The following is a 26,169-nucleotide window of genomic DNA, read 5'->3' as shown; positions in this document are numbered from 1 at the left end:
GGAGGGAGCCCAGGTAGGCGCGCTGGGAAGCGTGGCTCGTGGCCCCCAGCGGGCGGCCTCCGTGCCGGGCAGGCTTGCGGGACACGGGCCCTCCCAGAGTCCGCAGCCTCGCCCAGCGCCTCTCATTTCCTGAGCCTGGATGAGAGTGGCTGAGGGTCCTGGTGCCCCAGCCACGTGCCCCGTCACCTGCGAGTGCTCTGGAGAAGGGCGGCGTCCCAGGCCCCGGTGTGGAAGGGTTTTCCCACGGTGTCTGACCCTCCGTGCAGAGTAACCAGCTACTGAATGAAAAGTAGCCATGTGCTCGGGGATGTAAGGCAGTGGGATATAAAGGGGGGGGCGCACCTGGTGGCGCAGTCGGTTAGGCGTTTGGCTTCGGCTCGTGTCAAGATCTCAGGGTTCGTGGGTTCGAGCCCCACATCGGGCTCTGTGCTGACAGCTCGCTCACAGCCTGGAGCCCGCTTCGGATTCTGTGTCTCCCTCTCCTTCTGACCCTCCCCTGCTCGCGCTGTTCCTGCGAGATCATGACCTGAGCCGAAGTCCAACGCTCGACCGACTGAGCCCCCCGGGCGCCCTGCCTGGACTCTTCAGAGTGTTGTGAGGATGAGGGCCCAGATTAAGGGAGGCAGAAAGGAGGAAACTGCTCCATAGGCCATAACCGTCTGTCCTCTGGATCAGCGGCCGCATCGCGTCCATGTCGAACTGCCTGCTGCCCCTTCGGGAGGCTCGTCTGGCTCAGCTCGGGGAGCAGGGCCTTATGGGTGAGGGGCGGTGTGACTGTTCATGGCTGAAACCGTGCTGACAACGTCCTGTGGGGTGTAAGATGCTTATGGACTTAGGACACAGGACACGGACAGGACATCAGTGTGTGAGGGAAATGGCTTAACTCTTGTGTTGCCTGAGTGGCGGCCAGTGCAGGTCACTGGACTGTGACACATCAGAGCACCAGTTGTTTTGTTGTTTTAATCTTTTAGAGAGTGAGCGAGCTGGGGAGAGGGGCGGGGAGAGAGAGGGAAAGAATTCCCAGGCCGGCTCTGCACTCAGCGCTGACCGTGCAGAGCCGGACACCCAAGTGACTGAGCCACCCGGGCGCCCCCAGGGCACCTGTTGTGACCTTCACAGAAACTCCTCAGAGAAGGGTTACTTTATTAGAGACAGGAGACGGAAAATAAAAATTAGGCCAAAAGAGGGCAAGAACAAAAGCACATAGAATAGGACGGACAGGCGGCAGAGAAGACGGTGGCCGACCCCTGTTCTCTCAGCCGTCTCCCCAGACGCAGCAGGACCAAATTCTCTGATTCGAAGAAAGGGTTGTCCAGGTAGATCTCCACAAGCCTAGCTTTCCCAATAGACACACACAAGTAAAGTGTTAAGTTAAACGTAAAAGGATGGACAGCCAACTCCTGCCAGCAGCAGCCGGAGAGAAAAGGCGGCACGGAGGCAGGACGCGTCCCCGGTCGGGTATGTGTGGCTCGTCGACAGGGAGGGAGCCATGGGAATTCCTCGGGATGCGGCCCCTTGGAAGTGGGCTGCACTTGCTGGGCTCATGTGTGTGCGTGTGTGTGCGTGCGCACATGCGCTCTCCGCATCTCCATCTCTGGCCGGCTAGTAGGCACCCAGGTGCCCCCGAGTGACGTCTCCTCTCGCAGGTCATTCACTGGCCAGAACTTTCCGTTGTGTTAGCCGCGTCGAAGGCCCACGGCGCCGACAGGCTGGTTCCAGGAGCCAGCTGTTTCGTCTCCCGAGGCTAAACAGATGAGCAGAGGGCTGATAGCTCTTCCTCCTTCCTTCCTAGAGAGAGAGAGAGAGAGAGCTTTTAGCGCACAGCCTGATGAGGGGCTTGAACTAGGGAACCATGAGATCACGACCTGAGCTAAAGTCAGACGCTCAGCTGGCTGAGCCACCCAGGTGCCCCGTCCTCTCTTCTGTTCTCTCTGGTCTGGCTTTTTCTTCTCTGCCCGTTGTTATCTGGACTCGGAGCTCATGTACTGGAGTTGGCTGTTCTGCTGGCTGTAGACAATTAAGAAACCGTGTTTGTCTTGCTTTCCACCTTAAAGACGGACTTTTTTCTGCATGTGGAGGGCACGCTGGGGGCGTGTCAGAGGAGACAGGCACATGGTCTTGGACACGTCACAGTCGAGGGCTCTGTCCTGCTGGACGTGGCTCTGGCCATGGGGGAAGGCAAAGGCAAGTGAGCGCGGGGGCGGGGTGGAGGGCGGGGGGGGGCGGAGCACGCCCTCTGGGGCTTGGGCTTCCAGGCTGGGATGCCTTTTCCTCTTCAAGTTTTTTTCTCATTTGACCAAATGAGTGCTTCTAGAATATAACCAAAGTTTAATATTCCTTAAATGTTACGGGGAGACTGAAAAAGACTTTATCACTAACCTGTGATCTGGATTTCAGTACGGTGGTTCTGATGGTGACAGTGTTGGTGGTTTTATGTTGTTCAGTGTAGCAGAGGAGTAACAGCGTCATTTAAAAATACGGTTTCATGATGGGACGCTGGCTGGCTGGTTGTTGGATTCTTGATCGCTGGGTCATGAGGGTGAGGTCCATGTTGGGTGTTGAGCATAGTTAAAAGGATTTTTATTTATTTTTGTTTATTTATTTATCTATTTTTAATCTTTTATTTATTTTTGAGAGAGAGAGAGGGAGAGAGAGAGAGACAGCGTGAGCAGGGGAGCGCAGAGAGAGAGGTGAGACATAGAATCTGAAGCAGCCCCAGGCTCTGAGCTGTCAGCACAGAGTCCGATGCGGGGTTCAAACCCACGAACCATGAGATCGTGACCTAAGCCGAAGCCAGACGCTTAACCAACTGAGCCACCCGGGTGCCCCATTTTTTTTTAATTAAGAAAAATAAAATTGTATGATTCTTAAAGAATTTTGATGTCACACATTCCCATGATTCGTCCGCTTCATGGCAGGTCTGATCTAGATAAGGCACTGGACGCAGTCACGGGACCCGGGACCAGTGTTTGTGCTGTGTCCTCATCCCGTCCCTTCCTGCGAGCCTCTGGAGGGACGTGTCCCCAGGCTCCAGCTGCGGGCGGCTGCGGGCAGGTGGGCGGGTCGGAGCAGCGGCGTGGTGTTGGACAGTGCCCCGTCCTCTCTGCTAGCCGGCCATGGACTGTCTGCTTCCTGGGCCGGCGGGGAAGGTCTGCGCTGTCACCGTCTGGTGCTGTGACCTTGTTGGCCGGAGTAGGAGGACCACCCGCTGGCGCTCTTCTCATTTTCGTGGCCTCGAGCGCCCTCCTCCTGCGACCAGGCGCCAAGGCCCCCACAGGTCCGGCCTCTCTTCTGCCTCGATGCCTGGCCCAGCACGGCCCCACATGTCCTGTGTGACAGGGACCCAGGACCAAGGTGCCTGGTCCCCAGCCTCGTTAGGGCACCTTTTCCTGAGTCTGTGTGTGGCCTGAATCGGGGCGGTGGGGTTCTGTCCCCGTAGAGACAGTCTCCTCTCCTGCTCTGTGCACTCAGGACACTGAAGTCTGAGGGACGCGGCGCGTGCACGGGAGGGGGCTGGCACCACGGGCATGCTCGTCACCCGGCAGGCCGGGGCTCCCGGTGGGGCGGGTGCTGCGCCTTGGGCACCCCATGGCACGGCTGCGGCCACAGAACCTCCTCGCCTGTTCTTCGCTTTCCCTAAGCCCCTGCATTGCTGTTGGAGGGCAGTGTGGGAGGAGGGGGTGCCTGTGTGCTGCGGTGGCACTCAGGGACGGGGGGGGCAGGTCAGCGCCTCAATGGGAGAAGAGCACGGCCCCCAGAAACCAGTGCATGCCTGCATTTACAGAAGACGGGCACTGAGGGCGCCTGGGGGCCCCGGATGAGCACCCCGCTCCTGGTTTCGGCTCAGGTCGTAACCCCAGGGTCATGGGATCCAGCCCCACGTCACGCTCTGTGTTGACAGCACGGAGCCTGCGCGGGATCCTCGATCTCCCTCTGCCCCTCCCCCCACTCACTCGCTCTGTCTCTCAAAATAAATAAATGAAAAAAAAAAATTCAGAACAAAGTAGATTACTCAGTATTCAGTACTAAGAACTGGCTCTCAGTTTTGATACAAGGAAATGAGGTAGATGTTACTTACATACGTGTTTTATGTAAAGCGCTAAAGTAAACAAATAAGTAACTATTAGAGCATTTGAAGAAAACTAGGAGAATATATTTGTAATCCCGGAATGAGGGAGGCCTGCCTACTAAGATACAAAGAAATCTATGAAGGAAATGATTGGTGAATCCAATTTTGTAAAAACAGAAAACTCTTGTTGGACCAAAATCAGTATAAACAAAGTTTAAAAAAAAATGACATTTGGGGAGAAAGTATTTGTCCGTCACATCTTTGGAGGTTAATAGGAAGAGTATACAAAGGCTTCCCTGACTACCAGGAGGCTCATGAACAGCCTGGAGAGGCAGGCAGGCGCGAGCAGGGGGGTGGAAGGGGCCCAGACCGCCCCCGGCCCCTCACGGGGAGGCGCACCCCAAAGCCACTGGCTCTTCTGGCTGATCAGCAGGCCAGCCAGTGGCCGTGAACTCCACCCCGGGGCGCAAGGCTGCTCGCCTCGCCTGCAAGGACGGCAGTGATCTGCGGGCTGCACGCAGCCTCTGGTAGGCACACGCGCTCCTTTGCCCCCTGGCTCCTGAGACCCTTCCCAGACCCCTGCCCGAGTGCCATCTGGCCCCTTGACCTGCGCCAAGGCGTGGGGGCCCCGGTGCGGGTGCAGGTGCGCTGTGCTCTGCGGCCCGGAGCCTGCCAGTGGCCTTCTGTGGGAGGCGCATCCCGTTCTTGGTGACGTGCATAAAAACGCAAAGCAAGGTGACAACTATATGCACACTTACACGTCTGCCTGCGTACGTGGGAAAGATCCGGAAGATGCAGAGGGGCCAGAGGCAGGACGGAGGCACTGGCCCTTTGTGTCTTTTCTGGGTTCTTTACATGCGGGGCTCGTAACTCAGGGCATCTGGACGGTGCTGGGGTTGTGGGTGAGTGCACACGTGTCCTTGGCCTGCTGCTGACCTTTGCCCCCTGTTCACAGGTGCGGGTCCTGGCGGGAGCCTGTCAACCCCTACTACGTCAGCTCCGGCTACGCCCTCGCTCCGGCCACCAGTGCCAACGACAGTGAGCAGCAGAGCCTGTCCAGCGATGCCGACAGCCTGTCCCTCACCGACAGCAGCGTGTGAGTGCCCTCTTCCTGGGTGAATCCGGGGGGTTCCCTCCTCTCCCCACCCCCGCCCCCAGCTGCACGCAAGGCTGTGCTGCCGGATGTGTCCTTGACGGTGCTGGGGTTGCAGTCGCTGCTTATGTCCCAGGCCAGGGCACGGGGTCTTTGAAAGAGAAGAAAGCAAGGCAGCAGAGCTCCCCGCCCCTCGTGCTGTGGTTCAGTTTTGTCTCATTCACAGTCTGGGGTTCGCTTTACAGACAGGTGGGCGGGCAGGGCGGGCGGTAGGGGTGTGGGCCTCCTCCCGCACGGCTGCTTCCTGGGCAGGGGTGCCTCTCTGGTGGTGCTGTTCCATACCTGTCCCAGTGTAAAATCTACTCCCTGTCACCTGCTCTGCGTAGGAGGTGGAGCTGGAGGGGAGTCGGGGCAGCTGGGTCCCGGCCAGCCCCGGTGCCCGACGGCGCAGGGGCAGCCACTGGGGCTGACACACCTCCGAGGCCTCGGCGACCACCCAGGACCCCCTTGAGCCTCAGCGGCCCTTGGCGGTGACGGTGGGCCGCCTTCTCCCGGTGTCCTCCCTGGGGACGCCCTCCCTTCATGAGAAGGTACCTATTCTCCGGCCATTTCCTTTGCCCTGGCAGGTGGCTTTTCGGGGCCACACAGAGTGTGGTGTGAAACTCTGCGGTTATGTCAGGGCGTTGCCCAACCGGCCTCTCAAGGTCACTCGGGGTCTTGGCCACCCCTGACCAGCAGACTTACCAGCTTGAAGACTATGAGCCCTTCCCCACCCGACCAGCCCTGATGGGAGGCCCCCGACCAGGGCCTGCGGCCGGAGGCCCAACCTCGGGCACCCTCCGACAACATCAGGGCCCGAAGGGAGCCCTGGGCTGGGACCGTGGGCGGGAGGGGGGCATGTGGGGCCAGGCGGGGTTTCTTCCCCAGCCAGCTTGTTTCTTCTCGGGAACGTTGTGGAGAGCCACGTAGGGTTAAATAAGAAAGAGAAAAAGGGTCACTAAACCCTTTTCTGAGTTTGTGGCCCCTCTGGGCCTCCTCATGCTCCCTGCCTCTCCTGTCCTGTGGTGTGCGTGTGCCCCCCCTGCGGCCTGGGGGGCCTGCCGCATCACCGCACATCTGGGGCTCTTTCTCCTCTCCTCTGTGGGGCCACATGGCGGTGGCGTCACAAGACGGGTCTGTCCCTTTGGGTTCAACTTGTGTGTGTGGACTGATTATTTCATTCTTTGTGTCACGTCTTTTTTAAGTTTATCTTTAGAGCGAGGGAGTCAGCAACCAGGGGAGGGCCAGAGGGGGGGAGAGAGCCCCACACGGGCTCCACCGCAGGCGCCACTTTGTGTCACGTCTTTAAGGTGAGGTGGTGACGTGTGTTGAGCAGTTTCTCACTCGCAGCGCCTGCGGTCTGAGCTGCGCCTGCCGGACCCGCACCGAGCCGCTGGCTCGCGCCGTCTGCTTTCCTGGCCCCAGGACGGGTGACGACAGCGAAGGCTCATCTGCTCGCACGCGCTGCTCCTAAAGCCTCCTCATTCCCTCTAAGAAAAGGACGTGTGTTTGCTCAGGGGGAGATCTAAAAGTTTTTTAGTATTTTTCCCTGATACTGTATTCCTGTTGGTTTACACGAAGACTCAGAAACATAGGACCAGCAGGGGCGCCTGGGGGGCTCAGTCAGTTAAGCGTCTGACTTCAGCTCAGGTAATGATCTCATGGTTCATGAGATCGAGGCCCGCATCGGGCTCCATGCTGACAGTGCTGAGCCCGCTCGGACTCTCCGGACTTCTCTCTCTCTGCCCCTCCTTCGCTCATGTGCATGCCCCCCCCCATAGATATAAACATTAAAAGAAAGATTTTTCTCTCTTTCCTTCTGTTCCTCCCCCTGTGTGTGCTCTCCATCTTTCTCTCGAGTAAAAAAAATAAATACATCTGTAGTTTTTTTTAAATGGAATACATTTGGAATGTATATCAGAGGCAAGAAGAAGGGTTGTCCATTTCTTGTAAATTATTTCTCCGGGGCGCGGCTGCCCTCCGCGTCAGCCCTGCGGTAAAAACGGTGGTAGCACGTGGCCACGAAACTCTGGACTCGCGTCCACAGACAGCGCCTCATCTGGAGGCATGTGGGACTTCTAACCAGTGCCTGGTCAAAGCATGTGGCCCGGGACACCTCGGGGCAGATGACGACATGTTTTAATACGTGGGACTCGCCTGCTGCTTGACACCCGGGCCCTGGAGCGCCCCGCTGGAGTGCTGAGCCGGCCACACCGCGCACCCGGCTTGTGCCGGGTGGCCAGGGACACCGAGGCAGTGACCGGAGAGACGGGCTGCCCCAGCCTCGTTCTGCCCCATTCTACCCAGACCAGGCCTCTCGAGCACGTGTCAGCAAAGCCACCGGGCCACCTACCCAGGTCCTGCTGGGAAGGCGGCGCACTGCTCTGAGGGCGCCCCGTCCCCCCCGCGCCCCCTCCCAGGGGACGCAGACCTTCACCCACCGGAGGCCAGGGCGGTTGAGGTCTTTCAGCAGCCAGACGGGCTGCAGCCTCCTCCCTTCGAGCTGTGGGAGCCGGGAACCCCGTCAGGAGTCCTTCCGCGAGAAAGACGTGGGGACCCAGAGGAGCCACTCCCTAGGCCTCCTGTTCGGGCTGGCGCCACCGTGGCACGGGGGCTCCTGTTGGCCGCTGTGCTTCTCACAGGGGCTGTAAATAGCGGGGAGCGGCCTGGAGAGCGGGCGGTGGGGTGTGTGCAGCGGGGGAGGCGTCAGATCTGGCTTCTGTCTTGAGTAAGTGCATTTAGTCACGTGAAGGCAGTATGTAATTTGATTCATACGGTCCTTCTAATCTTCAAGAGGGTTTGTAACTAAAACTCATGTCAAGGAAACCAAGTTGCGTACCCCGCAGAGAGATCGCACTGCCTTACCAGTCTGCCCTGGAAGACAGCAGAATACCACCAAACCTTGGGGATCTCTTTCCGTGGGGCTGAATTGTCTTGGCTGTCCACATTTTGGTCCATTTAGAGCACCCCAGACAGGCACACTGTGTCCACCTGGGCGATAAAGGACAGGTCAGTGAATGTTTTCAGCAAAGGACATGTAGTAAATATTTCAGGCTTTGTGGCCACATAGTCTCTGTCACATATTCCTTTCCTGCCCGCCCCCCCCATTTTAGAGAGCAGCCATGAGTGGGGGAAGGGCAGAGAGAGACAGAGAATCTTAAGCAGGCTCCATGCTCAGTGTGGAACCCGACACAGGGCTCGATCCCACGACTCTGGGATCATGACTTGAGCCCAAATGAAGGATGAAATGAAATGACCTGATGATCAACCCTCTGAGCCACCGAGGTGCCCCTCTCCCCGCTTCAGCCGGCAAGCCAAGCATTCTTGGCTCTCAGTCTGTAGCGCTCGGGCGCGGCAGCTCTGCTCCAGACGGAGGCCGGCTCCGCTTCGCCGAGCTGCTGGGTTTGCACTTACCCCGACTCTCTCTCCTCTGGGCAGGGATGGAGTCCCGCCGTACAGGACCCGCAAGCAGCATCGCCGGGAGATGCAGGAGAGCGTCCAGGTCAACGGGCGGGTGCCTCTACCTCACATTCCTGTAAGTTCTGGCCGCGTAGCCCCCTGTGCCCCGTCCCCCAAGTTGGGGCTCACCGGCCCTCCGGGACCATGCCCGCCCCTTCTCCCTCCCCGCCAGGGCCACTGGGCAGTGGCCAGCGCTTCGCCGGCTTCCTGTGAGCTCGGCTCTCGTCCAGGTGTAGCATGTGGTCCCGGCACAGTCACACCCTGTGGCTGGTGATGACAGCATGGGCGGCTTGTGAGCCCACACGGTCCCTTCAGCGGGGCAGGGCGGGCTGCACGTAGCACCTGCTGTGCAGGCTTCCCGTCCTGTTAAGTGAGATGCTCTCCTCTGAGCCTCTGTCACTGGCTCGGTACCGGGCCTGGCCCCTGCACGGGCCACCTCTCTGCGGCGACACTCGGGCACCGTGTACACCTGCTGCGGGAGGTGCCTCAGCTTCACCTCTTGGATGAGAACAGTGAGGGGACAGTGGTGCCCCTGACCGGGTGCTGGGGGGGCTTCACAGAGCAGGCTGGCAGACCGCCCCGGCCGCGGGGCCCTCTTCATCTTGGTGCGCCGACCGGACGGGAGAGACTTCTGGGGGTGGGGGGGCTCGCAGGAGCCGCTGACCCTTGGTGCTGGGAGCAGCCGCCCGCGGTTTCTGTGCAGGCAAAGGGGACATTTCTCAGAGTCCCTGCTCGGCTGTCCATGGCCATGGTTCCTTAGAGTCTTAGCTACTTGAATTTCCCGGTAAGAAAGGTGATTGATTGTAGTTGAGAAGAAAGGACGTGGGTGTGCTCTTGCTTCTGAGAAAAGGATGGTGGTCAGTGTGGGGGCCCCTGGGGGGCTCAGTTGGTTACGCATCCAACTCTTGATCTCGGCTCAGGTCATGGTCTCACAGTTGGTGGGATCCATCCCTGCATCCGGCTGTGTGCTCGCAGTGTGGAGCCTGCTTGGGATTCTGTCTTCCTCTCTCTCTGCCCCTCCCCTGCTCGCATGCTTTCTAAATAAATAAAGAAGTAAGTAAGTAAGTATTTTTAAAAAAGAAAAAGAAAAGAGTGGTCAAACACCTTGCCCCTGCCGGCCAGCCCTCAGCACAAGCACAGACTGGACCCACGCCCGGTGCTGGCAGCGTGCGCGCGGGGAGGCGTGGAGGGCGCTGCCGGTGGTCCGCGTGCGCGTGTGCGCCTGCGGCCGGGGACCTCTTGGGGGTCCGACTGGTGCTGCCGGAGCCTGGCCGTGCTAGTACGTGCGTCTCCCGGCTCTCTTCGTGGATCTTTTTTTTTTTAAGGTTTGTTTATTTATTTTGGGGGAGGTGGGGAGTGGGCTAGGGGGCAGAGAGAGAGCGAGCGAGCGAGAATCCCGAGCAGACTGCACTGTCAGCATGGAGCCTGATAGAGGGCTGAATTCATCTTGTGAACTATGGGATCATGACCTGAGCCGAAATCAAGAGTCAGATGCTTAACCGACTGGGCTTGGACAGGGAAGCAGGAGGGGAGTCTGGGTGTCCTGTGTCCCAGAAAGGAAGGGGGGAATGGACAACATGGGAGCCATATGGAGGTGCTCCCTCCTGCCGAGGCCCAGACCACCGGAGCCCCGGGATTAGTGGCGATGCAGTGGGAATGTGTGCGTCTACGCTGACGGACTGAGCACACTCTGAGTGTGACAAGCAGCAGGCACTCGCGCCAGCCCAGTTGGCACCTCGTGAAGCCATCGCTCCATGGGAAGAAGTGACTTGGGGGCAGGGGTGCCATCAGCCACGATGGGACACGTGGACGCTGCCCCCTCAAGGACTGTGAGAGGCCCAGGGGCCTCTTGCGGGGTGTCACCAGGATACAGCCCACGGTGAAGGTATCCTGCACATGAGCTGGCTTCAGATTTTCAAAAGTCACAGGGTCACGGAAGTCCAGAGGCCACAGGCTCGTTCCAGACTGGAGGAGTGCAGAGAAACGGCCCGGCTGAGCTCTGTGGGTCTCTGTGGGGGAGGAAGGGAAGGCCACGCAGGGCCTGTGGGGCCTCGGGGTTCAGGGGTGCTAATGTCAGAGAGCCCGCCTCTGTGGGATGCCTACTGACAAATTCTGCTAATATGGTCTTAATTCAGACAATTAAACTAAGCATATTCAACAAAACCCAAAGAAAATTGGTGAGTTGGAATACAGACCTGGAAAGATGATGTCTCACAATGCGGCACAGAGGATCAGAAAGAGACAAGAGTCAGAAGTGTCACTGGGGGAGTGTTCCAGAATTGAGGAAAGCTAGACATCTTCAGGTTCTAGAAGGTCCTGGCCAAGTCACCATGAAGGCAGAGCCGAGATAGGCAGGCATGGCAGCGAGAGCCTGGCTTTGCATGGGGTGTGGACAGTGCTGTGGCCTCACAGGCTTCCCCCCTCGGTCACCCAACCCCCCGGAAGGGCGAAGAGCGTTTCCGTGCACTGTGCCCTCTGCCCGTGCCCTCTGCCTCGGGCCCGACCCTCTGACCATGCAGTGAAAGCAGGAGGTCCTGTGCGTCCCGGTGACTTCGGGGTGCTGGTTACTTTCCAGCGAAGGTCTAATGAGCCCCTGCGCTTTGAGCTGTTCACACATTCAGGGGGACAGGTCGAGGCTGGAATGGACTGGGCACGGCCTGGCGGCTGGTGCGCACGGGGAGCCAGAGGGCACCGGCCTCCTCATCCGCCTGAGCCTTGTTTTCTGGGGCCCAAAGCAAGAAGCAGCCGTTCACTGCTGCTCGTCTGTGGTGCGGGGAACCTCTCGGTCTCTGCGGGGGCCGCTGCATCTGCTGGGGTGCCGGTGCAGTGGAGGGGCCTGGCGTGGGGAGGGGTGCAGGGGTAGCACGCGGAGGACAGGGGCGCAGCGGCAGAAGCTCAGCCTGGTGAGCTGGCCCCTCCCTGCAGTGGGCACGGCGTCCCTGCGTGGGGCCCGGGGCACAGCCTGGAGCCCAGCCTGGCCGCGTGGTCAGGTCAGACAGGCCAGCATGTGGTTGGAGGGCCGCGGGTGGGGGTTCAAAGTGAAGAGAGGGCGCCGAGTCAGTCCTGTGGGAGAAACCTCCCCTGAGCAGCGTCGGGGGGCCGCCAGGGGGAGCTCTCACGCCGACCCAGCAGGAGCGCCGGGTGCAGGGAAGGGCGGGCTGAGCCCCCTGCACAGACTGCACCCCTGCCAGCCGCTCAGCCACGGAGGAGCCACGGCACCCGGACGCTTGCTTCTCTCCAGTGGACTTCCGTTCACGGCAGCCTCTCCCACCTGCCCCTCTCCGTAGAGTGGTGTCTTTTCCTCTGTTGGTGGGAGGAATCTCGCTTTTGCCGCACATTGCTTGTCCCCAGTTGCAATTCTTTGCTGCTCCCGAATAAAACCAGTTTGGCTGGTGAGATAACTGACTTTGATTTTTAAGGGAAACGTTTTTTATCGAACAAACCAGAAGAAAGCGCTCCCCATCTAGGCAGAGGTCGTGGAGCCCTGCATTGCGGTGTCTGTTCCGTGGCTGGTGACACCGCCTGCCCCAGGAACCTGTGCGTGCCCACTTTGTCCTTGGGTCAGAGACTTTGGGGGGGGGGTCTCAGGCGGGTCCGGGGAACACAGGGCCAACAGCAGATGCTGAGCTGCCTGAGTTGGGTGGCGCTATGCCCGGTGGTCCTTGCTGTGTGACTTCCGGGGATCGGGGTGGGGACGAGGGGCTGTGTGTGGGTGTCGGTGCGGGGGCACAGAGGCGCCACCACGTGGGGGACCCCGCTGACCGTCCAGTCATGAAAAGTGTGCTCCTTACAGCTGCAGGAGGGACCCTCTAAATTCCCCAGAATTCAGTTTTAATCGCTGGGACTTTCTCCTTTGTGACTTCTGCTCCTTCACACCCGGAGGGTGGCCTGTTCTTCCACGGTTACCGCCATCATTCCTGACCGTTTCCCATTTTCGGAAGCACAAGCATGCAGCCTAGAGGCTCTTTTCCAGAACCACGATCTTGGGGGGGGGGGGTCCGTCCCCACTCCGTGTCCGTGCGCTTCTGCCTCGTCGGGACTTCTCACTCTGCCCTTGCTCTGCGTGTGCCGTCACGTGGTCAGCTTCGGGGTCGCAGCCTCTCGGGCTTCCCCTCCGCCCAGGCTCTTCTGAGAACACAGGACACCCCCGGCTGCCCCTTCTCTGGCCTGGCCTCCCCGCCTGCCCTGCACTGGGCACCTCGGGGCCTTTCGCACCAGCTCGCTCTGTTGAAGGCGTGGCTTGTGTCCTGGCTTGCCTTCCCCTACTTCCCTCTGCAGACCCTTCAGAGCTTTCTGCCGCCACCCCCACCTTGTCGAGGCCAGTGTAAGCCCCACACGTGGGTGTTTATCTCCGAGGCCTGGCCGTGACTTTCTCACCGACGCTTACGTGTTTCGGAGGTACTGTCATTTAGTAGATGAGAAACATAGGCAGAGTCAAAAGCGTGCCCAGAGCCCCCGACAGGACTGGGGGGGGGGGGCACTGCCTCCGCTCGAGCCCCTGCCCCACCCCAAGTCTTCCCTGCTTGGCTTGCTGCACATCTGAAGGCCAGGGTTCAAGATCGACACAGCCCACCTGAGAGGTCAGACAGGACCCCTGGGTGACACCCACTCTCTGGCTGCTCCCTGCTCCCTCTGCCCTCCTGCCCCGTCCAGGCCCCCTGGGCCCTCCCCCTCCTCCTCTCCCTCCTCCCCTCCTCTTGGCAGCTCCCCAGTACGCCCATCCCCCTCAACAGGGGGTTGGTGCCTTAAATTAAAAAAAACAGTATTTTTTTTATTTTTGAGAGAGAGAGATGGGGAGGGGCGGAGGGGAGGGGGACAGAAGACCCCAGGCTCCCTGCTGTCAGGGCAGAGCCCAGTGTGGGGCTTGAACTCAGGAACCATGAGATTGTGATCTGAGCCTAAGTCAAGGGTTGGATGCTTAACTGACCGAGCCACCCAGGCGCCCCAAGTGGCTTAGATGGTTAAAACATGTCTTGCTATAAAAGACAGTGCTAGGACAGCTGATTAAATTCGAATAAGGCCTGCTCACCAGTTAGGGGACAGTATTGTCAGGGTCTCTCTCTTTGGGTCTCTTTTTTGTTCACGGTCATCTTTCGGTCAGGTTCAGGAGTGTCGTTGGCTTGTTAAGTGTGCTGCAGTGTTCGGGAAGAAACAGGCAGCACCTCGCCGTTTGTCTGTGAGGCTCAGGGAGGCGCGCCCGCGTGTGGAGACAGTAACCCTACACTGGGCAGGTGTCAGCGGGCCGGGGCTCTGGGGCATCTGGGGACCTGCGGAAAGGGTGGACAGTTCTTCGTGCTAGTGTTACGACTTTGTGACTTTGAGGTTATTTCAGAGTAAAGCTGACCCCACAGAAAAGTTATATAGTGCATTTCTGTGGTGGACCGCGCCCCCCCCATGCGTGCTCTCTGCCACTCTCCCTTCCCCCCTCCTGGGTACTGGCCTGGCCGGTCCTGTTAGAGGCACTGCTCTGCAGTGGGCCGGGGGGCACAGCTGTCTTAGGACCCCGGAACGCCCCCGCACCGGGCGCTGCCAGCTGCCCCCGTGGTGGCCTAAGCCAGACCTGGAGTGCGAGGCTAGGGAAGCGGTCGCCAGGGCTGGGTTCTCCTTCCCGGGTCAGTGCGGGCCGAAGGCGACCTTTAGTCAGACGAGAAAAGGGGGCAGCGGGGAGCCCAACAGAAGGGGCAAAGGGTGAACACTGGTTTTAAGGGGAAACGCAGGCTTCGTAGGCCATTCCTGGTCGCCCGGAAGGTGCCCACGCTGTCGTGTCATGGCGGGGTGGGGCTGGCAGGGCGGGCCGCGCGGCCACTCATCGGCATCTCCTTGCAGCGCACGTACCGAATGCCAAAGGAGGTCCGCGTGGAGCCCCAGAAGTTCGCCGCGGAGCTCATCCACCGCCTGGAGGCCGTGCAGCGGACGCGGGAGGCCGAGGAGAAGCTGGAGGAGCGGCTGAAGCGCGTCCGGATGGTGAGTGGGCCCCTCCGGGACGGGCTGCGGCGGCTCCGGCTCATCCTGTTTCGGTTTGGTTGGGTGGAGGGCAGTTTTAGGCTCCCAGGAGCTCCCACCAGGGTCTCCCAGGGCTCTGGCTCCTGACGCCCTCTGACCCTGTCCTGGTGGCTGGCCGCTGTCCTCTGACACCTGCCCCTCTGAAGCCACCACCGGGGTGCCCAGTCCCCACTGCCTCCTGGGGAGGAGGTCCCCACGGTGGGGGCCCCGAGTCTGGCCTGGGCGCACCCAGTAGGCACTCAGCGGCCGCTCCTTGGCCTGTGAGGAGCTGGGGGTTCCTGTTCACCTTGCTGCTGGGGAGATGCTGAGGTGCAGCCCCCCACTCCCCGCCGTCAGCCCCAAGCGCCGGCTCGGGGAGGACAGTTGGCAGACGACACGTACGACATGCAGACTGACCTGGCCTCCCCCTTCGCGCTCCCGTGTTCCACACGCCCCCGTGCCGGGCCCCGCGGGCACCGCGCACATGTGGGAAGCAGAGCGTGCGCTTGGCACGGGGGGCTGCGGGCCCCCACTTGTCGTCCTGAGGGTGGAAACGGCTACGTTCAGACATAGGCTCCTGCGTGCCCTGTTTTCTGACCTACGCCCGGGCCCGGTGGAAGGCGGGACGCTGGCTTCTGTGGCCGTGGGCGTCAGCCCTTGGGGCTCCTTCCCACTCGTGCTCCGGGCTCCCGTCCCAGCGAGACCTGCCCCGGGGGCCGCCGTCCTGCTGGGGACCAGCCCTCTCCAGCAGGGAGGCAGCCGCTGCTGGCACAGACGGCCGGCTCAGCCGGCGGAGCATGCGGCTCTTCCTCGCAGGGTTGTGAGGTCAAGCCCCATGCTGGGCGTGGAGTTTGCTTTAAGAAAAAAGAAAAACTGGTCACCACCAAGTGGGCATCTTCCATTTGCTACTCAGCGCTCCACACCCAAGACCTGAAGCTCAGAAGCGCAGTCGTTGGGGGCGTCAGGCAGCTCAGTTGCTAGAGCGTCTGACCCTTGATTTCGGCTCAGGTCAGGATCCCGGGGTCATGGGATCGAGCCCCACATAGGGCCGTGTGCGGAGTGTGGAGCCTGGTGGGACTCTGTCCCCGCCCCGAGCCCCGTGCCCCTCTCGCAGGCTTGCGCGCTCTCTCTCCTCTCTCTCAAAACAAAAACAAAAACACCAAAAACCTACTCGTGCTTGAAGGAACTGTGCGGTACCTGATCACCCAACACGGACACGGCACAGACCTGGGCCCTCAGACTGTCAGAACCCCCAGGCGTGGCCTGTGTCTTTCCCCTTCCATGCGCCCCCGGGGAGTCATGTGCGCCTGAGTCTGGCGGTGGTCCTGGGGCACAGCCACACCACACCCGACCGCGTCAGGTCCTGCATGCCACGCATCGCACGTGGTGCTGTGTGCCCGGCACCCAGGGTTCCGGAGCCCTTCCTGTGACACCCCGGTTTGAAACAAGGGGCCTGCCCAGCCCCCACGGTTTTCAGATTTCACATAGCGTGTCAAAACACGGGGTTCGCGGTGGGTGCTGGAAGGCGGGTGGTCGCCGTGGCGATGGCCGGACGGTGTGCTCTCCGAGAGGAGGCCCGCGTGGAGGTGTGTTTGAGCCGCTGTGCGGGGACTCCGAGTCCGTCCACCAGCGTCCTCTGGCCTCCCTCGTAGTGACCAGGGGACTCCCTGTAGGCGGCGCGGTGCCGGCCTGCTGCCTGGCCGCCTGGCCGCCTGGGTCCCAGCGGGGCTGGGGTGGATGCCGGGTGCGCACCCATGGAGGCCGCCCGCCCCTCGGGGTCCTGCAGAGGCCTCCGCGGGCAGAGGGACTGCGGGTGCGCGCCCTGTCTGGTCACCTTCTCTGAGGACTCCGCCGTCGGGGACACAGTGGCCGTGGGCACCACAGGACTTAGTGGGAGCCAGCCCCTGGCTTGCGTGCAGTCGCGGGGCTGGCGCCTGAGCGGGCCTCCGTCAGCGCCTCGCGGGCTCGCTCGGGGAGTAAAAGGGCCCATCGGTTTGTGGAAGAAGCTTAAGGAAGGGGGTGTTCGTTCCCTCTCACCGTAGAGAGGCCCCGTCGTGGCCCCGTGGGCCCCTGGCCCTGCAGGTCGCCAGGCTGGGTGGGCATCTGAAAGGCAGCCGGAGGCATCGGTGTGTTTCTCTCGTGTCTGAGTCGTAGTCTGTCGTTTTCCACGGCTCCCCCCGGGGGCATGCGGTTGTGCCTGGACCCACCAGGTGCTCTCGGGGGGCTGGGCCCGGCCCCCCAGACTGCCCGGTGCTCTGTGACTGAACACGAGATGTTCACGAGTAGCCCCGTGTAGGCCCCGAGTGTCCGCTCGGGAACAAGTCGGCGGGCCCGCGGCGGCGTCTGGACAGGGTGCCGGGCTCTGCGTCACGGTCTCTGGCCTGCAGCCACTCTGCCCCCAGAGGCCTCCCTGGGTTCCCGGGGGGCTCGCTGCAGCTGGCCCTGCAGTCCCGTCTGAGCGCTGCGTGTCTGAAAACTGAACAAAACAGGAGGAAATCAGATTTAACTACATATGTACAGGGAATCCCAGTCTTGTATGAACTTACAAAATGTGGCAGGTATAACTGTGCCTAAACTATAGTCTTTTTTTTTTCCAATTAAAAAAAATTTTTTTAATGTTTTTTAAATTTATTTTTGAGAGACAGAGAGACAGTGCGAGCAGGGGAGGGTCAGAGAGACAGGGAGACACAGAATCTGAAGCAGGCTCCAGGCTGAGCTGTCAGCACAGAGCCCAATGCAGGGCTTGAACCCACAAACCACGAGACCATGACCTGAGCTGAAGTCAGACGCTTAACTGACAGAGCCACCCAGGTGTCCCTAGTCTTTTTTTTTTAAAGAAGAATAGCTACAAATTTTTAAATAATGGTTTTATAGTAAAACTTGGAAGATAAGAACAAAGAAGAAAGTGAACACTCTTAGCTAGACAGGTCAGTAAGCCTATGTTTCAAACCCGTAAAACTGATTCCCTCCATACGCAGAGCCCGGAGTGTCCGCCGCCACCCCCCTGTCACCCCTGGGGATTGCGGATCCGTGTCCCTTGGAGGGCACAGTAGAGGGTCTGGAATGGAACATGGGGTGGCGTGGGAGCCCGGGGCCCTGGTCTGCCCGGGAGGGGCACACTCACCCTGCCCCTCTGTCCCCAGTGCCTCTTCCGCCCTGAGCATTGACAGAGCGTCTGTCCTTGACCATCTGTCGTAGTGACATGGACATTCTTTCCCAGGAGTGAGAGGTTTCATGGTGGAGTTTTCGAGATTTGTTTATAGTTCTTTCCAGTTATTGCTGGATTTACTCACCGTTATTCCGGTGTGCACAATTCAGTGAGATGAAAAATAAATACAAGATTGGTCTTGGAATTAGACTGGTCAAGTGCTTATGTTTACAGATGCGGTCCTCCTGACTGTCAGAGACCCCAACGAAACCTGACTGGTTTTCAGGTGACGGTCAGCCAGTAATCACAGAGCAGAGTAATTAAGCAGAAAACAGGAGCCTTTCTGTACAAGGGCACGTTCCCTTTGAAGATGTAATGCAAAAGGCACGCCTGGGTGGCGCAGTCGGCCAAGTGCCTGACTCTTGATCTCGACTCAAGTCATGATCTCCCGGTTCGTGAGTTCAAGCCCCACATCCACCACATCTGTGGTGACCGAGCGGAGCCTGCTTGGGATTCTGTGTCTCTCCCTCCCTCTCTGCCCCTTCCTCCCGAAATAAATAAACTTTAAAAGGAAACAAAAGAAAATACAGTGGAAAGCATGGAAATAAGATTGAGGACTAGGAAAATCAACCAAAAAGTAAAAATATCTTTATTCAGAAACATAGACGGGAACCAATCCCTCCGGAGGTTCTCCGTGGGCTGGACTGGGTGGGCGTGGCTGTCCTTGGACTCCTGCGTGCTCCGCTCCCCAGCTCCCCGCGCCTCACCTGGCCCTGCCTCGCCCTGGGCTTGGGGCTTGGGGCCCCCCAGATGCAGTGCTGGGCCTCATTTCTTGGTTTCCCTGAGGGTGAGGCTTCTGTGACCCGACGGGTGCTGAGAGGTGACTGGTGGCCTTGTCCCGCAGGAGGAAGAAGGCGAGGACGGCGACGCGCCCTCCGGTCCCCCGGGGGCTGCTCACAAGCTGCCTCTGGCCACAGCCTGGCACCACTTCCCGCCCCGCTATGCAGACGTGGGCTGCATGGGGCTGCGGGACGCGCACGAGGAGAACCCCGAGAGCATCCTGGACGAGCACGTGCAGCGCGTCATGAGGACGCCGGGCTGCCAGTCGCCAGGACCCGGCCACCGCTCCCCTGACAGCGGGCACGTGCCCAAGATGGTGGGGGTGCTGGGGGGCCTGCCCCCGGGGCACAGCAAGCACGCGCCCAAGTCCGGGGCGAAGCTGGATGCGGCCGGCCCGCACGCACACAGGCACGGCCACCACCACGGTCACCACGGGGCAGCCAGGCCCAAGGAGCAGGCGGAGGCCGAGGCTGCCCGCCGCGTCCAGGGCAGCTTCGCTTGGGGCCCGGAGCTGCACGGCCACACGGCCAAGCCCCGCGGCCACTCAGAAAACGTGGGCGCCGCCCCCACTGCCGGCGACAGCCTGGCCTACAGGTGAGTGTCCGTGGCGGCCTGAGCCTTGCTTTGGGCTCAGGGCTCTGGCTCCTTCGTCCCGGAACCCGTGTCAGTAAGGGGCACGTGTGCCTTCCCGGGGAGGGCGGGGTCCCAGTGAGAGGCTGGCTCCCCTGAGGGTTCTGCTCAGGTTTTCGGGGCCAGAATTCCCCTTTAAAAGTCGTTCAGTCAGGGTCAGCTGCGCCAGGCCTGGGTGCCAGGTCCCGCCTGGGGTTCTGGGCCAGCCAGGGCCCCAGCCTTGAAGGCTGCTTGGATAGTTAGCCACCTGTTTCCGGGGGAGGCGTCGGGGTGAGGAGTGACAGGGTGCCAGCGCTGCCCCCGCCAGGCAGGGATGACGGGGCTGGGGGGGCAAAGGGCGGGGCGTGTCCACCCTCCCAGCAGGTGCTGCTGGACACCTTCCACTCCCCACCAAGCACTCAGACAGCCCGGCCCCTGGCGTTGGGACAGAGCCCGAAAGGACGCACAGCTCCGTCAAAGCCACCCTGATCAGAGAGCCACTGTCCAGCGACAGGCCAGGGGACAAAGTCAGCAGGTGACTCCCAGCCTCTTGGTTTTGTAGCGGGAAGGCCGGCACCGCCTCCAGAAGAAACGCCAAGAAGGCTGAGTCAGGGAAGAGCGCGGGCGCCGAGGTGCCTGGCCCCTCGGAAGACGCGGAGAAGAACCAGAAGATCATGCAATGGATCATCGAGGGGGAGAAGGAGATCAGCCGGCACCGCAAGGCGGGCCACGGGTAAGAGGCGCCGGCGCCCGGGTGGTGGGTCACCCGCCTGCAGTACTGACAGTCTGCCCGGGTCTGGGAAGCCGCGGCCGGGCCCACCCACCTGTCCTGCCGCACCCTGGCGGTGAGCTTGCCGACCCCCCCCCCCGCCCCCTCAGCGGGGCCCTGTGCTGGCAGGGGGGCCCTGACACGGCGTCCGTGTCCCAGGCAGGAGTGCCCGCTGTGGGGCTCAGCCTCCGGCCCCCACGCTTCTGCCTGAGCTCCTCTTGCTGCGCCCAGTGTGCCAGGGGTTCTGCTTTCCCACAGCTGCCCTTGCCAGGTTATTTCTGGGGCGGTGACGCCTCCACGTGATAGTGACCTAAGTCACTGGGGAAGCTGGGCAGGCACCTGGCCGTCACTGCAGGCAGGGCCCGCAGGAGGAGCCTTCTGTGACGGCACCCGGTCCCCCCCAGCCGTCGTGGTGTCTGCACCCCCTCAACCCCATACGGGCCCCATAGGGCCCAGGCTGCTCCAGAGGGCGTGGCACCAGGCCTCGGACACACCCCTGCTGCGCTCATGGCCCGTCCATTGTGCGGTGGGCACAGTGGGTGGTGCTGGCCTGGGCGGCACGCGTCACACCTTGGTCTGCTGTCTGGGCCCTGGGGCTAGTGGGGTCTGCCCTCTGGCGGGCTGGCCACCCCTCCTTCCTCAGTGTCCCACTTCCTGGACTCTCCGTGTTGGATATGGTTGGGGAGGGTGAAGTGTGTGTGTGTGTGTGTGTGTGTGTGTGTGTGTGTGTGTGTGTGTGTGTGTGTGTGTGAGAGAGAGAGAGAGAGAGAGAGAGAGAGAGAGAGAGAGAGAGAAAGCGAGCACACACACAAGGGGGAGAGGGAGGGAGAGAGGGTGAAGTGGGCACGCACCTGCCCGTCAGCCCATCCTGAGCGGAGGCATGGGACTGTCCACCCCTGGGTCTTGGTGTCTGGTGTCCACATGGCCATGGGAACAAGCCTCCCACCAGTGTCCAGACACCTTCGCAGTCACAAACTGTCCTGAGCGAGGGGTCTTTCCAGACCCCCTCTCCTGCTTTGGTTAGGTTTCTCTGGGTTTCTTTGTCGGGTTTTCGCAAGCAGTGGCTCTGCCCTGGCCGTTCCCCGCACACCACGTGGAAGGTTTCTGTGGTTGAAGAGTCGAAGGCACATCTGAACACAGGCTCAGCTTGGAAGGGGCTTGCTGTCGGGATCGGGCCATTTTAAATGGTGGCATTTCAGTAACCCTGCCAGTCTCCCCGGCCTCCCTGGAGCTGGGGGCACTGTGCCTCCGTCTTTGTTCTTAGCATTGTAGGACAGGTAGGCGGGGGGTGGAGGCATGGGGCAGTGGAGAGAGGGGACGTGTGGTGGGGCGGGGAGATGGGAGCGAAGAGTGGCCGGGGGGCGGGCCCCAGAGCCCGGGGCTCCCTGTGGGCCGGCCTGTGGGCTCTGAGGAGGATCCCACCTGCGCTGGGTTCACTTCCCTTGGGCGGGTCTGGGGTTGGGAGAGTACTGAGCCTGGGAGCCCCTCTTCCGGGGTCCCTCCTGGTGCCGTAGCCCCCCTTTCCCAGGCTCCAGCCAAGGGGAGAGAGAGGCTGCTGTTTTCAGCCTCGTGCACGCAGCCGTGTGGGGAAGGCTGATGGTACAGGTCTAGAGCGCATCGTGTCGGATGACGAAGGCAGAGAGAGAGGTGTGCGATCACGTGGAGGAACCGTTAGAAAAAACTGAAAAACTGTATGTTCAGAGTGGTGCTGATTGTTTTTAACGGAAAAGAATATACCAATGTAGTGAGAGCAGGTATTTCTAAATTATGATTTTTTAAAGTGTGTATTCTTTGAATTTCCTATGTATTTCAGGTTTCTCACAAAAAGCGTTTATCTTGATACTAAAATGTTTCTTAAAAACACTGAAAACATTTTTTCAGAGTTTTTATAGAGGGTGTGACATGTCTCAGTAAAGTTGTTAAAAATTAGGTACAAAACAGGCACCTGGGTGGCTCAGTCCGCTAAGCCTCCAACTTCGGCTCAGGTCATGATCTCACGGTTCCTGAGTTTGAGCCCCCGCTCCGGCTCTGTGCTGACAGCTCGGAGTCTGGAGCTGCTTCAGGTTCTGTGTCTCCCTCGCTGCCCCTCCGCCACTCGCTCTCTCTGAAAATAAACAACCGTCAAAGAATTTTTTAAAAATTAGTTAGAAAAGAAGCAGCGACGAAGGAGCAGGAGTGCTATGTCATGGGGGGTGGGGTACTGTGCCCCAGGTGCCTGCGCGGGCCCCGCCCAGCCCCCGCATGAGGCCGGGTTTCAGGTGCCGCCACACCTGTTCGTTTGCTCCCAAAGGTCTTCTGGTGCCAAGAAGCAGCAGGTGCACGAGAGCCCCAGGCCCCTGTCGGTCGAGCGCCCTGGAGCCGTGCACCCTTGGGTCAGCGCTCAGCTCCGCAACCCCGTCCAGCCCTCTCACCTCTTCATTCAAGACCCCACCATGCCACCCAACCCGGCCCCGAACCCTCTGACCCAGCTGGAGGAGGCCCGCAGGCGCCTGGAGGAGGAGGAGAAGCGAGCCAGCAAGTTACCCTCAAAGCAGAGGTAGGGGGGCATCCGGGGAGCAGGCCGCACCCCTGGGCAGGGCCGCAGCGCCGCCGGGGGTGGGGCGGCAGAAAGCCTTGCCGTGTGACCAAGGGCTGCGAGGGTGGGAGGTCCTTTCCGTCCGTCTGGGGGTGGGGAGGGGGCCGTCTCCCCTCTGTGAGTGTGTGCTCCCCCGGCCGCTGGGGGTCGTGGGGGTCCTTGGACGGGGCGCCGTGAGTGGTGCCATGTGCAGGTAGGCCGATGCACGTTGCTGAAGTGCGTGTGGAGGTACGGTCTTCTCTGCGAGGGACCCGAGCCCACTGTCCCCTCGCTAGGTCTTCTCTGCGAGGGACCCGAGCCCACTGTCCCCTCGCTAGGCCTTCTTCCGCCTCGAGGGCCAGAGAGGCCCGACCCCTGCTGGCGCAGCCCCAGGCCCACCCAGCCCCGCCGCCCGGGGAGCAGCCCTTTGTGGACGCGGGCCTCTCAGGCCAGAGTGGGGCTTCCCTGGCCCTTTCCGCTGGGCCCTGCCGTCCCTTTTCCCAGATGTACTCGCTCATTGGAGTTCCCGGACGGGTCAGGGAGATCCGCATGTCCTGCCGAGGCCCTGGAGCGTGGTCACACAGTGGCCCGCTTCTCGGACATTGCCAGAGCCCCCTTGCCCAGTCTTCGGTCACGGGACATCCTTTCTGGGGACCTCACTGTGTATGGGGCCATCCAGCTCAGGAGGCTGGCGTCAGGGTGCAGACCGTCCCCAGAGCCTGTCTCATCGGGCACAGCCGGAAGCCTATGTCCAGCTGTCTCACACCCTGTGACCCTGTCAGCCAGAACCGGAGAGCCGGCTGGGTGCTGCAGGGGCCGCTCTGTCCGACGGGGCCCGTGGCCTGGAAGCAGATGGCAGAGGGGCCGACGAGACAGGGCTGGGCCGTGTGGGCAGGAGTCTTTCCTGCTGCACAGACGCTAGGAACGTCGTCCTTGCCACTCGAGGGGCTGCGGGGCTCAGGTGCTCTCTCCCGCCAGCACCTGCAGGCCCTGCGCGCGCGCTCGCTGGCCAGGCGCACCGAGTGCGGCCCCGCAGGTCTCTGGGGACCCGTATTTTAGGCTGTGCGCTTCCCGACAGGGTTTTGGCCACTGGCTCCGACGTCTCCATTTTTCGCTGGCCCAGGGCACATGGGCCTGTTATAAACGACTCCAGACCCAGAGCAGAGGCCTGAGTTCAGTGGGGGGTGACCGCCCTCCACCCCCGCCCCGGCTGGCAGAAGAGAAGTCACTGTCCGGGGCAACAGCCGTCTGGAGAGCTGCTGCTGGCCTTGGCCTCCCGGGTTCCCGGGGCCGCGGGGCCGCAGAACACGGAGGGCGACGAGAGCCAGGCCGTCCCCAGAAGGCTCCTCTCGGCGTGGAGGGAGCGGCAGGACCGGTGTCGTCCCCCGAGGAGTCCAGGAGCTCCGGGCTAGCCAGAGCGCCGTGTCCTGACCGGCCCTGCGGAGCTCCAGCCGCGGGCGCCGGTGTGGCAGCGGGCCCCCCGCGGCCCAGCGCGCAGCTCACTGCCGCGGTTGTTCCCTAGGTATGTGCAGGAGGTCATCCAGCGGGGGCGCTCCTGTGCCAGGCCAGCGTGCACACCCGTGCTGAGCGTGGTGCCCGCCGTGTCCGACTTGGAGCTCTCCGAGACAGAGTACGTGCGCCCCCGGGGCCTCGCTTCGCCTCCCCCGGCCTCCGTGCGGGGCCGCTGCCCCCCGGACGGGACCTGGGGCGCCGCACCCAAGCACTGGGGCTGGCCGGCCTCAAGTCCCCCGTCTGTCAAAGGAGACAAGGGCCATACTTGTGTGACATGTGCCCTCCAGGCCGCCAGGGAGGCTCTGGTCTGCTGCCTTCGCTCTGGCCCCGTGGGCACCCTGCCCCACGTGCCTTTCCTTCCCCGAGCTTCCCGGCCAGGCGTTGGGGCTCAGTGGCAGGCGCCCCGCGGGGGCTCTCCCGGCCCAGCACGGCTGGCCTGCGCGTCCCGGTGCCGTGGGCACGCGGAGCCTGGCTCTGTTCGCGCGCGGCGTGTGGGGACTGGGGCTCGGCACGTCTGCGCCCCAGGCCAGCTGGTGCAGGGCAGGCAGGTACTGGGGACCCCGTGCAGACGGTGGCAGCCTCCCAGCACCTGTGAAACGGGGTCCCCCTCATCCCACACGCTGTTGCGTCATGTCCAGCCGGATGCCTGAGTGACTCAGAGCCTCCCCACCGGCTCACTCCTCAAGGGTGGGGTCTGCGCAGGGAGGGACCCTGCACCCCTTCCGTACAGAACGGCTCCCCGCCAGACCCCCCTGCCCGGTGAGGTCGCAGCACTTAGGAAGGAAAGCAGGCACCCAGGAGCTTGGCTTGAGCAGTGGATGGCCCGCTAGCCCAAGTGACCGCCTGCTGTGACCCCTGGAGCACCAGGGAGACAGAGGGACCCAGTGTGAGCTCGGGGCCTCTCTGACATGACGCCGCCCCCACTGCCGGCAGGGCCCGGGGCTGTGTCCGAGCGCACCCGGGGACGGCGGGCACGCTGCCTGCGTGGGCTCCGCATCCGAAGGGCCCCGTGGTCCCGGGCAGGAGTGCTGGCCTCACGCCCCGTCTGCAGCGTGGCCTCTGCTCTTCGGACCGGCTCTCTGCTGCGGCGCAGGCCCATGTCCAGACCCTGCACGGTGCCGTTTGTCCAGCCTCCGGCCCTCACGGTTCCTGAAGCCTTAGGGCTTGAGGCCTCTCCTGGGTGCAGGTGGCGGGGTGCGGCCCGGCGGCGGGCGCTGTGCTGTGTGGGTTCCGGGAGCCCGGGCGCCCTAAGAGACCTCGCAGTGGGGCCCACCATGGGCTCGGGCCCTGAGAAGCCAGGTCGTGCGGTCTGGGTAGCGGTGCTGTGCTCCGGCCGCGGGGAGGCCGCGGGCAGCAGGCTGAGCGATGAGCTGGCGTCCGTGCTGTGGGTTTCGGAGAGTGTGGCGTCGGCGCAGGACGGGAGCCCCTCCCCACGCGGAGTGAGGCCGCAGGGCGCTGTGGGTCAGGGGTGTCCGGGCCTTTGCACACGGCCAGGTCCGCCCTCTCTGCTCCTGGCCCTTTGTTTATGGGGGGGGCCTGACGCTCTTGGGGTGCGTCCTGTGTGACCCCGAGCTCAGCGGACACTATTGTGCCTCTGCCCCCAGGACGAAGTCGCAGAGGAAGGCGGGCAGCGGGAGTGCCCAGCCGTGTGACAGCATCGTGGTGGCCTACTACTTCTGCGGGGAGCCCATCCCCTACCGGACCCTGGTGCGGGGCCGGGCCGTCACCCTGGGCCAGTTCAAGGAGCTGCTGACCAAGAAGGGCAACTACAGGTGAGGGCCGAGCAGTGGGGGGCCCCGCGGGGGGTGGGCGCCGGTGGGGCCGAGGCCCTCACCCCCCGCGTCCCGCAGATACTACTTCAAGAAGGTGAGCGACGAGTTCGACTGCGGCGTGGTGTTCGAGGAGGTGCGGGAGGACGGGGCCGCGCTGCCGGTCTTCGAGGAGAAGATCATCGGCAAGGTGGAGAAGGTGGACTGAGCGGCGCGGCGCCTGGGGTCCGCCTGCCCCGCGGCCGCCCAGCCCTTCGCTCCGCCAGTGTCCACACGGGCCGGGGTTCCTCTGGGTGGCCCCACGGGCCCCCGCCGGCAGCTGACAA

General features: G+C 61.9%; 1 protein-coding gene across 2 annotated transcripts in view; it reads left to right on the top strand.

The window, feature by feature from the left end:
• Positions 1-26,163, top strand: part of AXIN1 (axin 1) — a 47,172-nt gene extending 21,009 nt beyond the window's left edge. The window contains exons 3-11 of one of the 2 annotated variants that reach the window (XM_029947058.1): positions 5,025-5,165; positions 8,640-8,736; positions 14,487-14,624; positions 18,695-19,224; positions 19,802-19,972; positions 22,299-22,544; positions 24,085-24,192; positions 25,679-25,846; positions 25,925-26,163. In XM_029947058.1, the coding sequence (XP_029802918.1) occupies positions 5,025-5,165; positions 8,640-8,736; positions 14,487-14,624; positions 18,695-19,224; positions 19,802-19,972; positions 22,299-22,544; positions 24,085-24,192; positions 25,679-25,846; positions 25,925-26,051 (1,726 nt within the window). In that variant the 3' untranslated portion in view covers positions 26,052-26,163. The remainder of the gene's footprint in view (positions 1-5,024; positions 5,166-8,639; positions 8,737-14,486; positions 14,625-18,694; positions 19,225-19,801; positions 19,973-22,298; positions 22,545-24,084; positions 24,193-25,678; positions 25,847-25,924) is intronic. The other variant, XM_029947059.1, reaches the window with a different exon arrangement.
• The last annotated feature ends 6 nt before the right edge of the window (positions 26,164-26,169 follow it).

This window comes from Suricata suricatta, chromosome 8 (genome assembly GCF_006229205.1).
Source record: "Suricata suricatta isolate VVHF042 chromosome 8, meerkat_22Aug2017_6uvM2_HiC, whole genome shotgun sequence".
Classification (NCBI taxonomy): domain Eukaryota; kingdom Metazoa; phylum Chordata; class Mammalia; order Carnivora; family Herpestidae; genus Suricata; species Suricata suricatta.
Note: the sequence above shows the minus strand (reverse complement) of the source record. Positions and strands in the feature narration are given on the sequence as shown.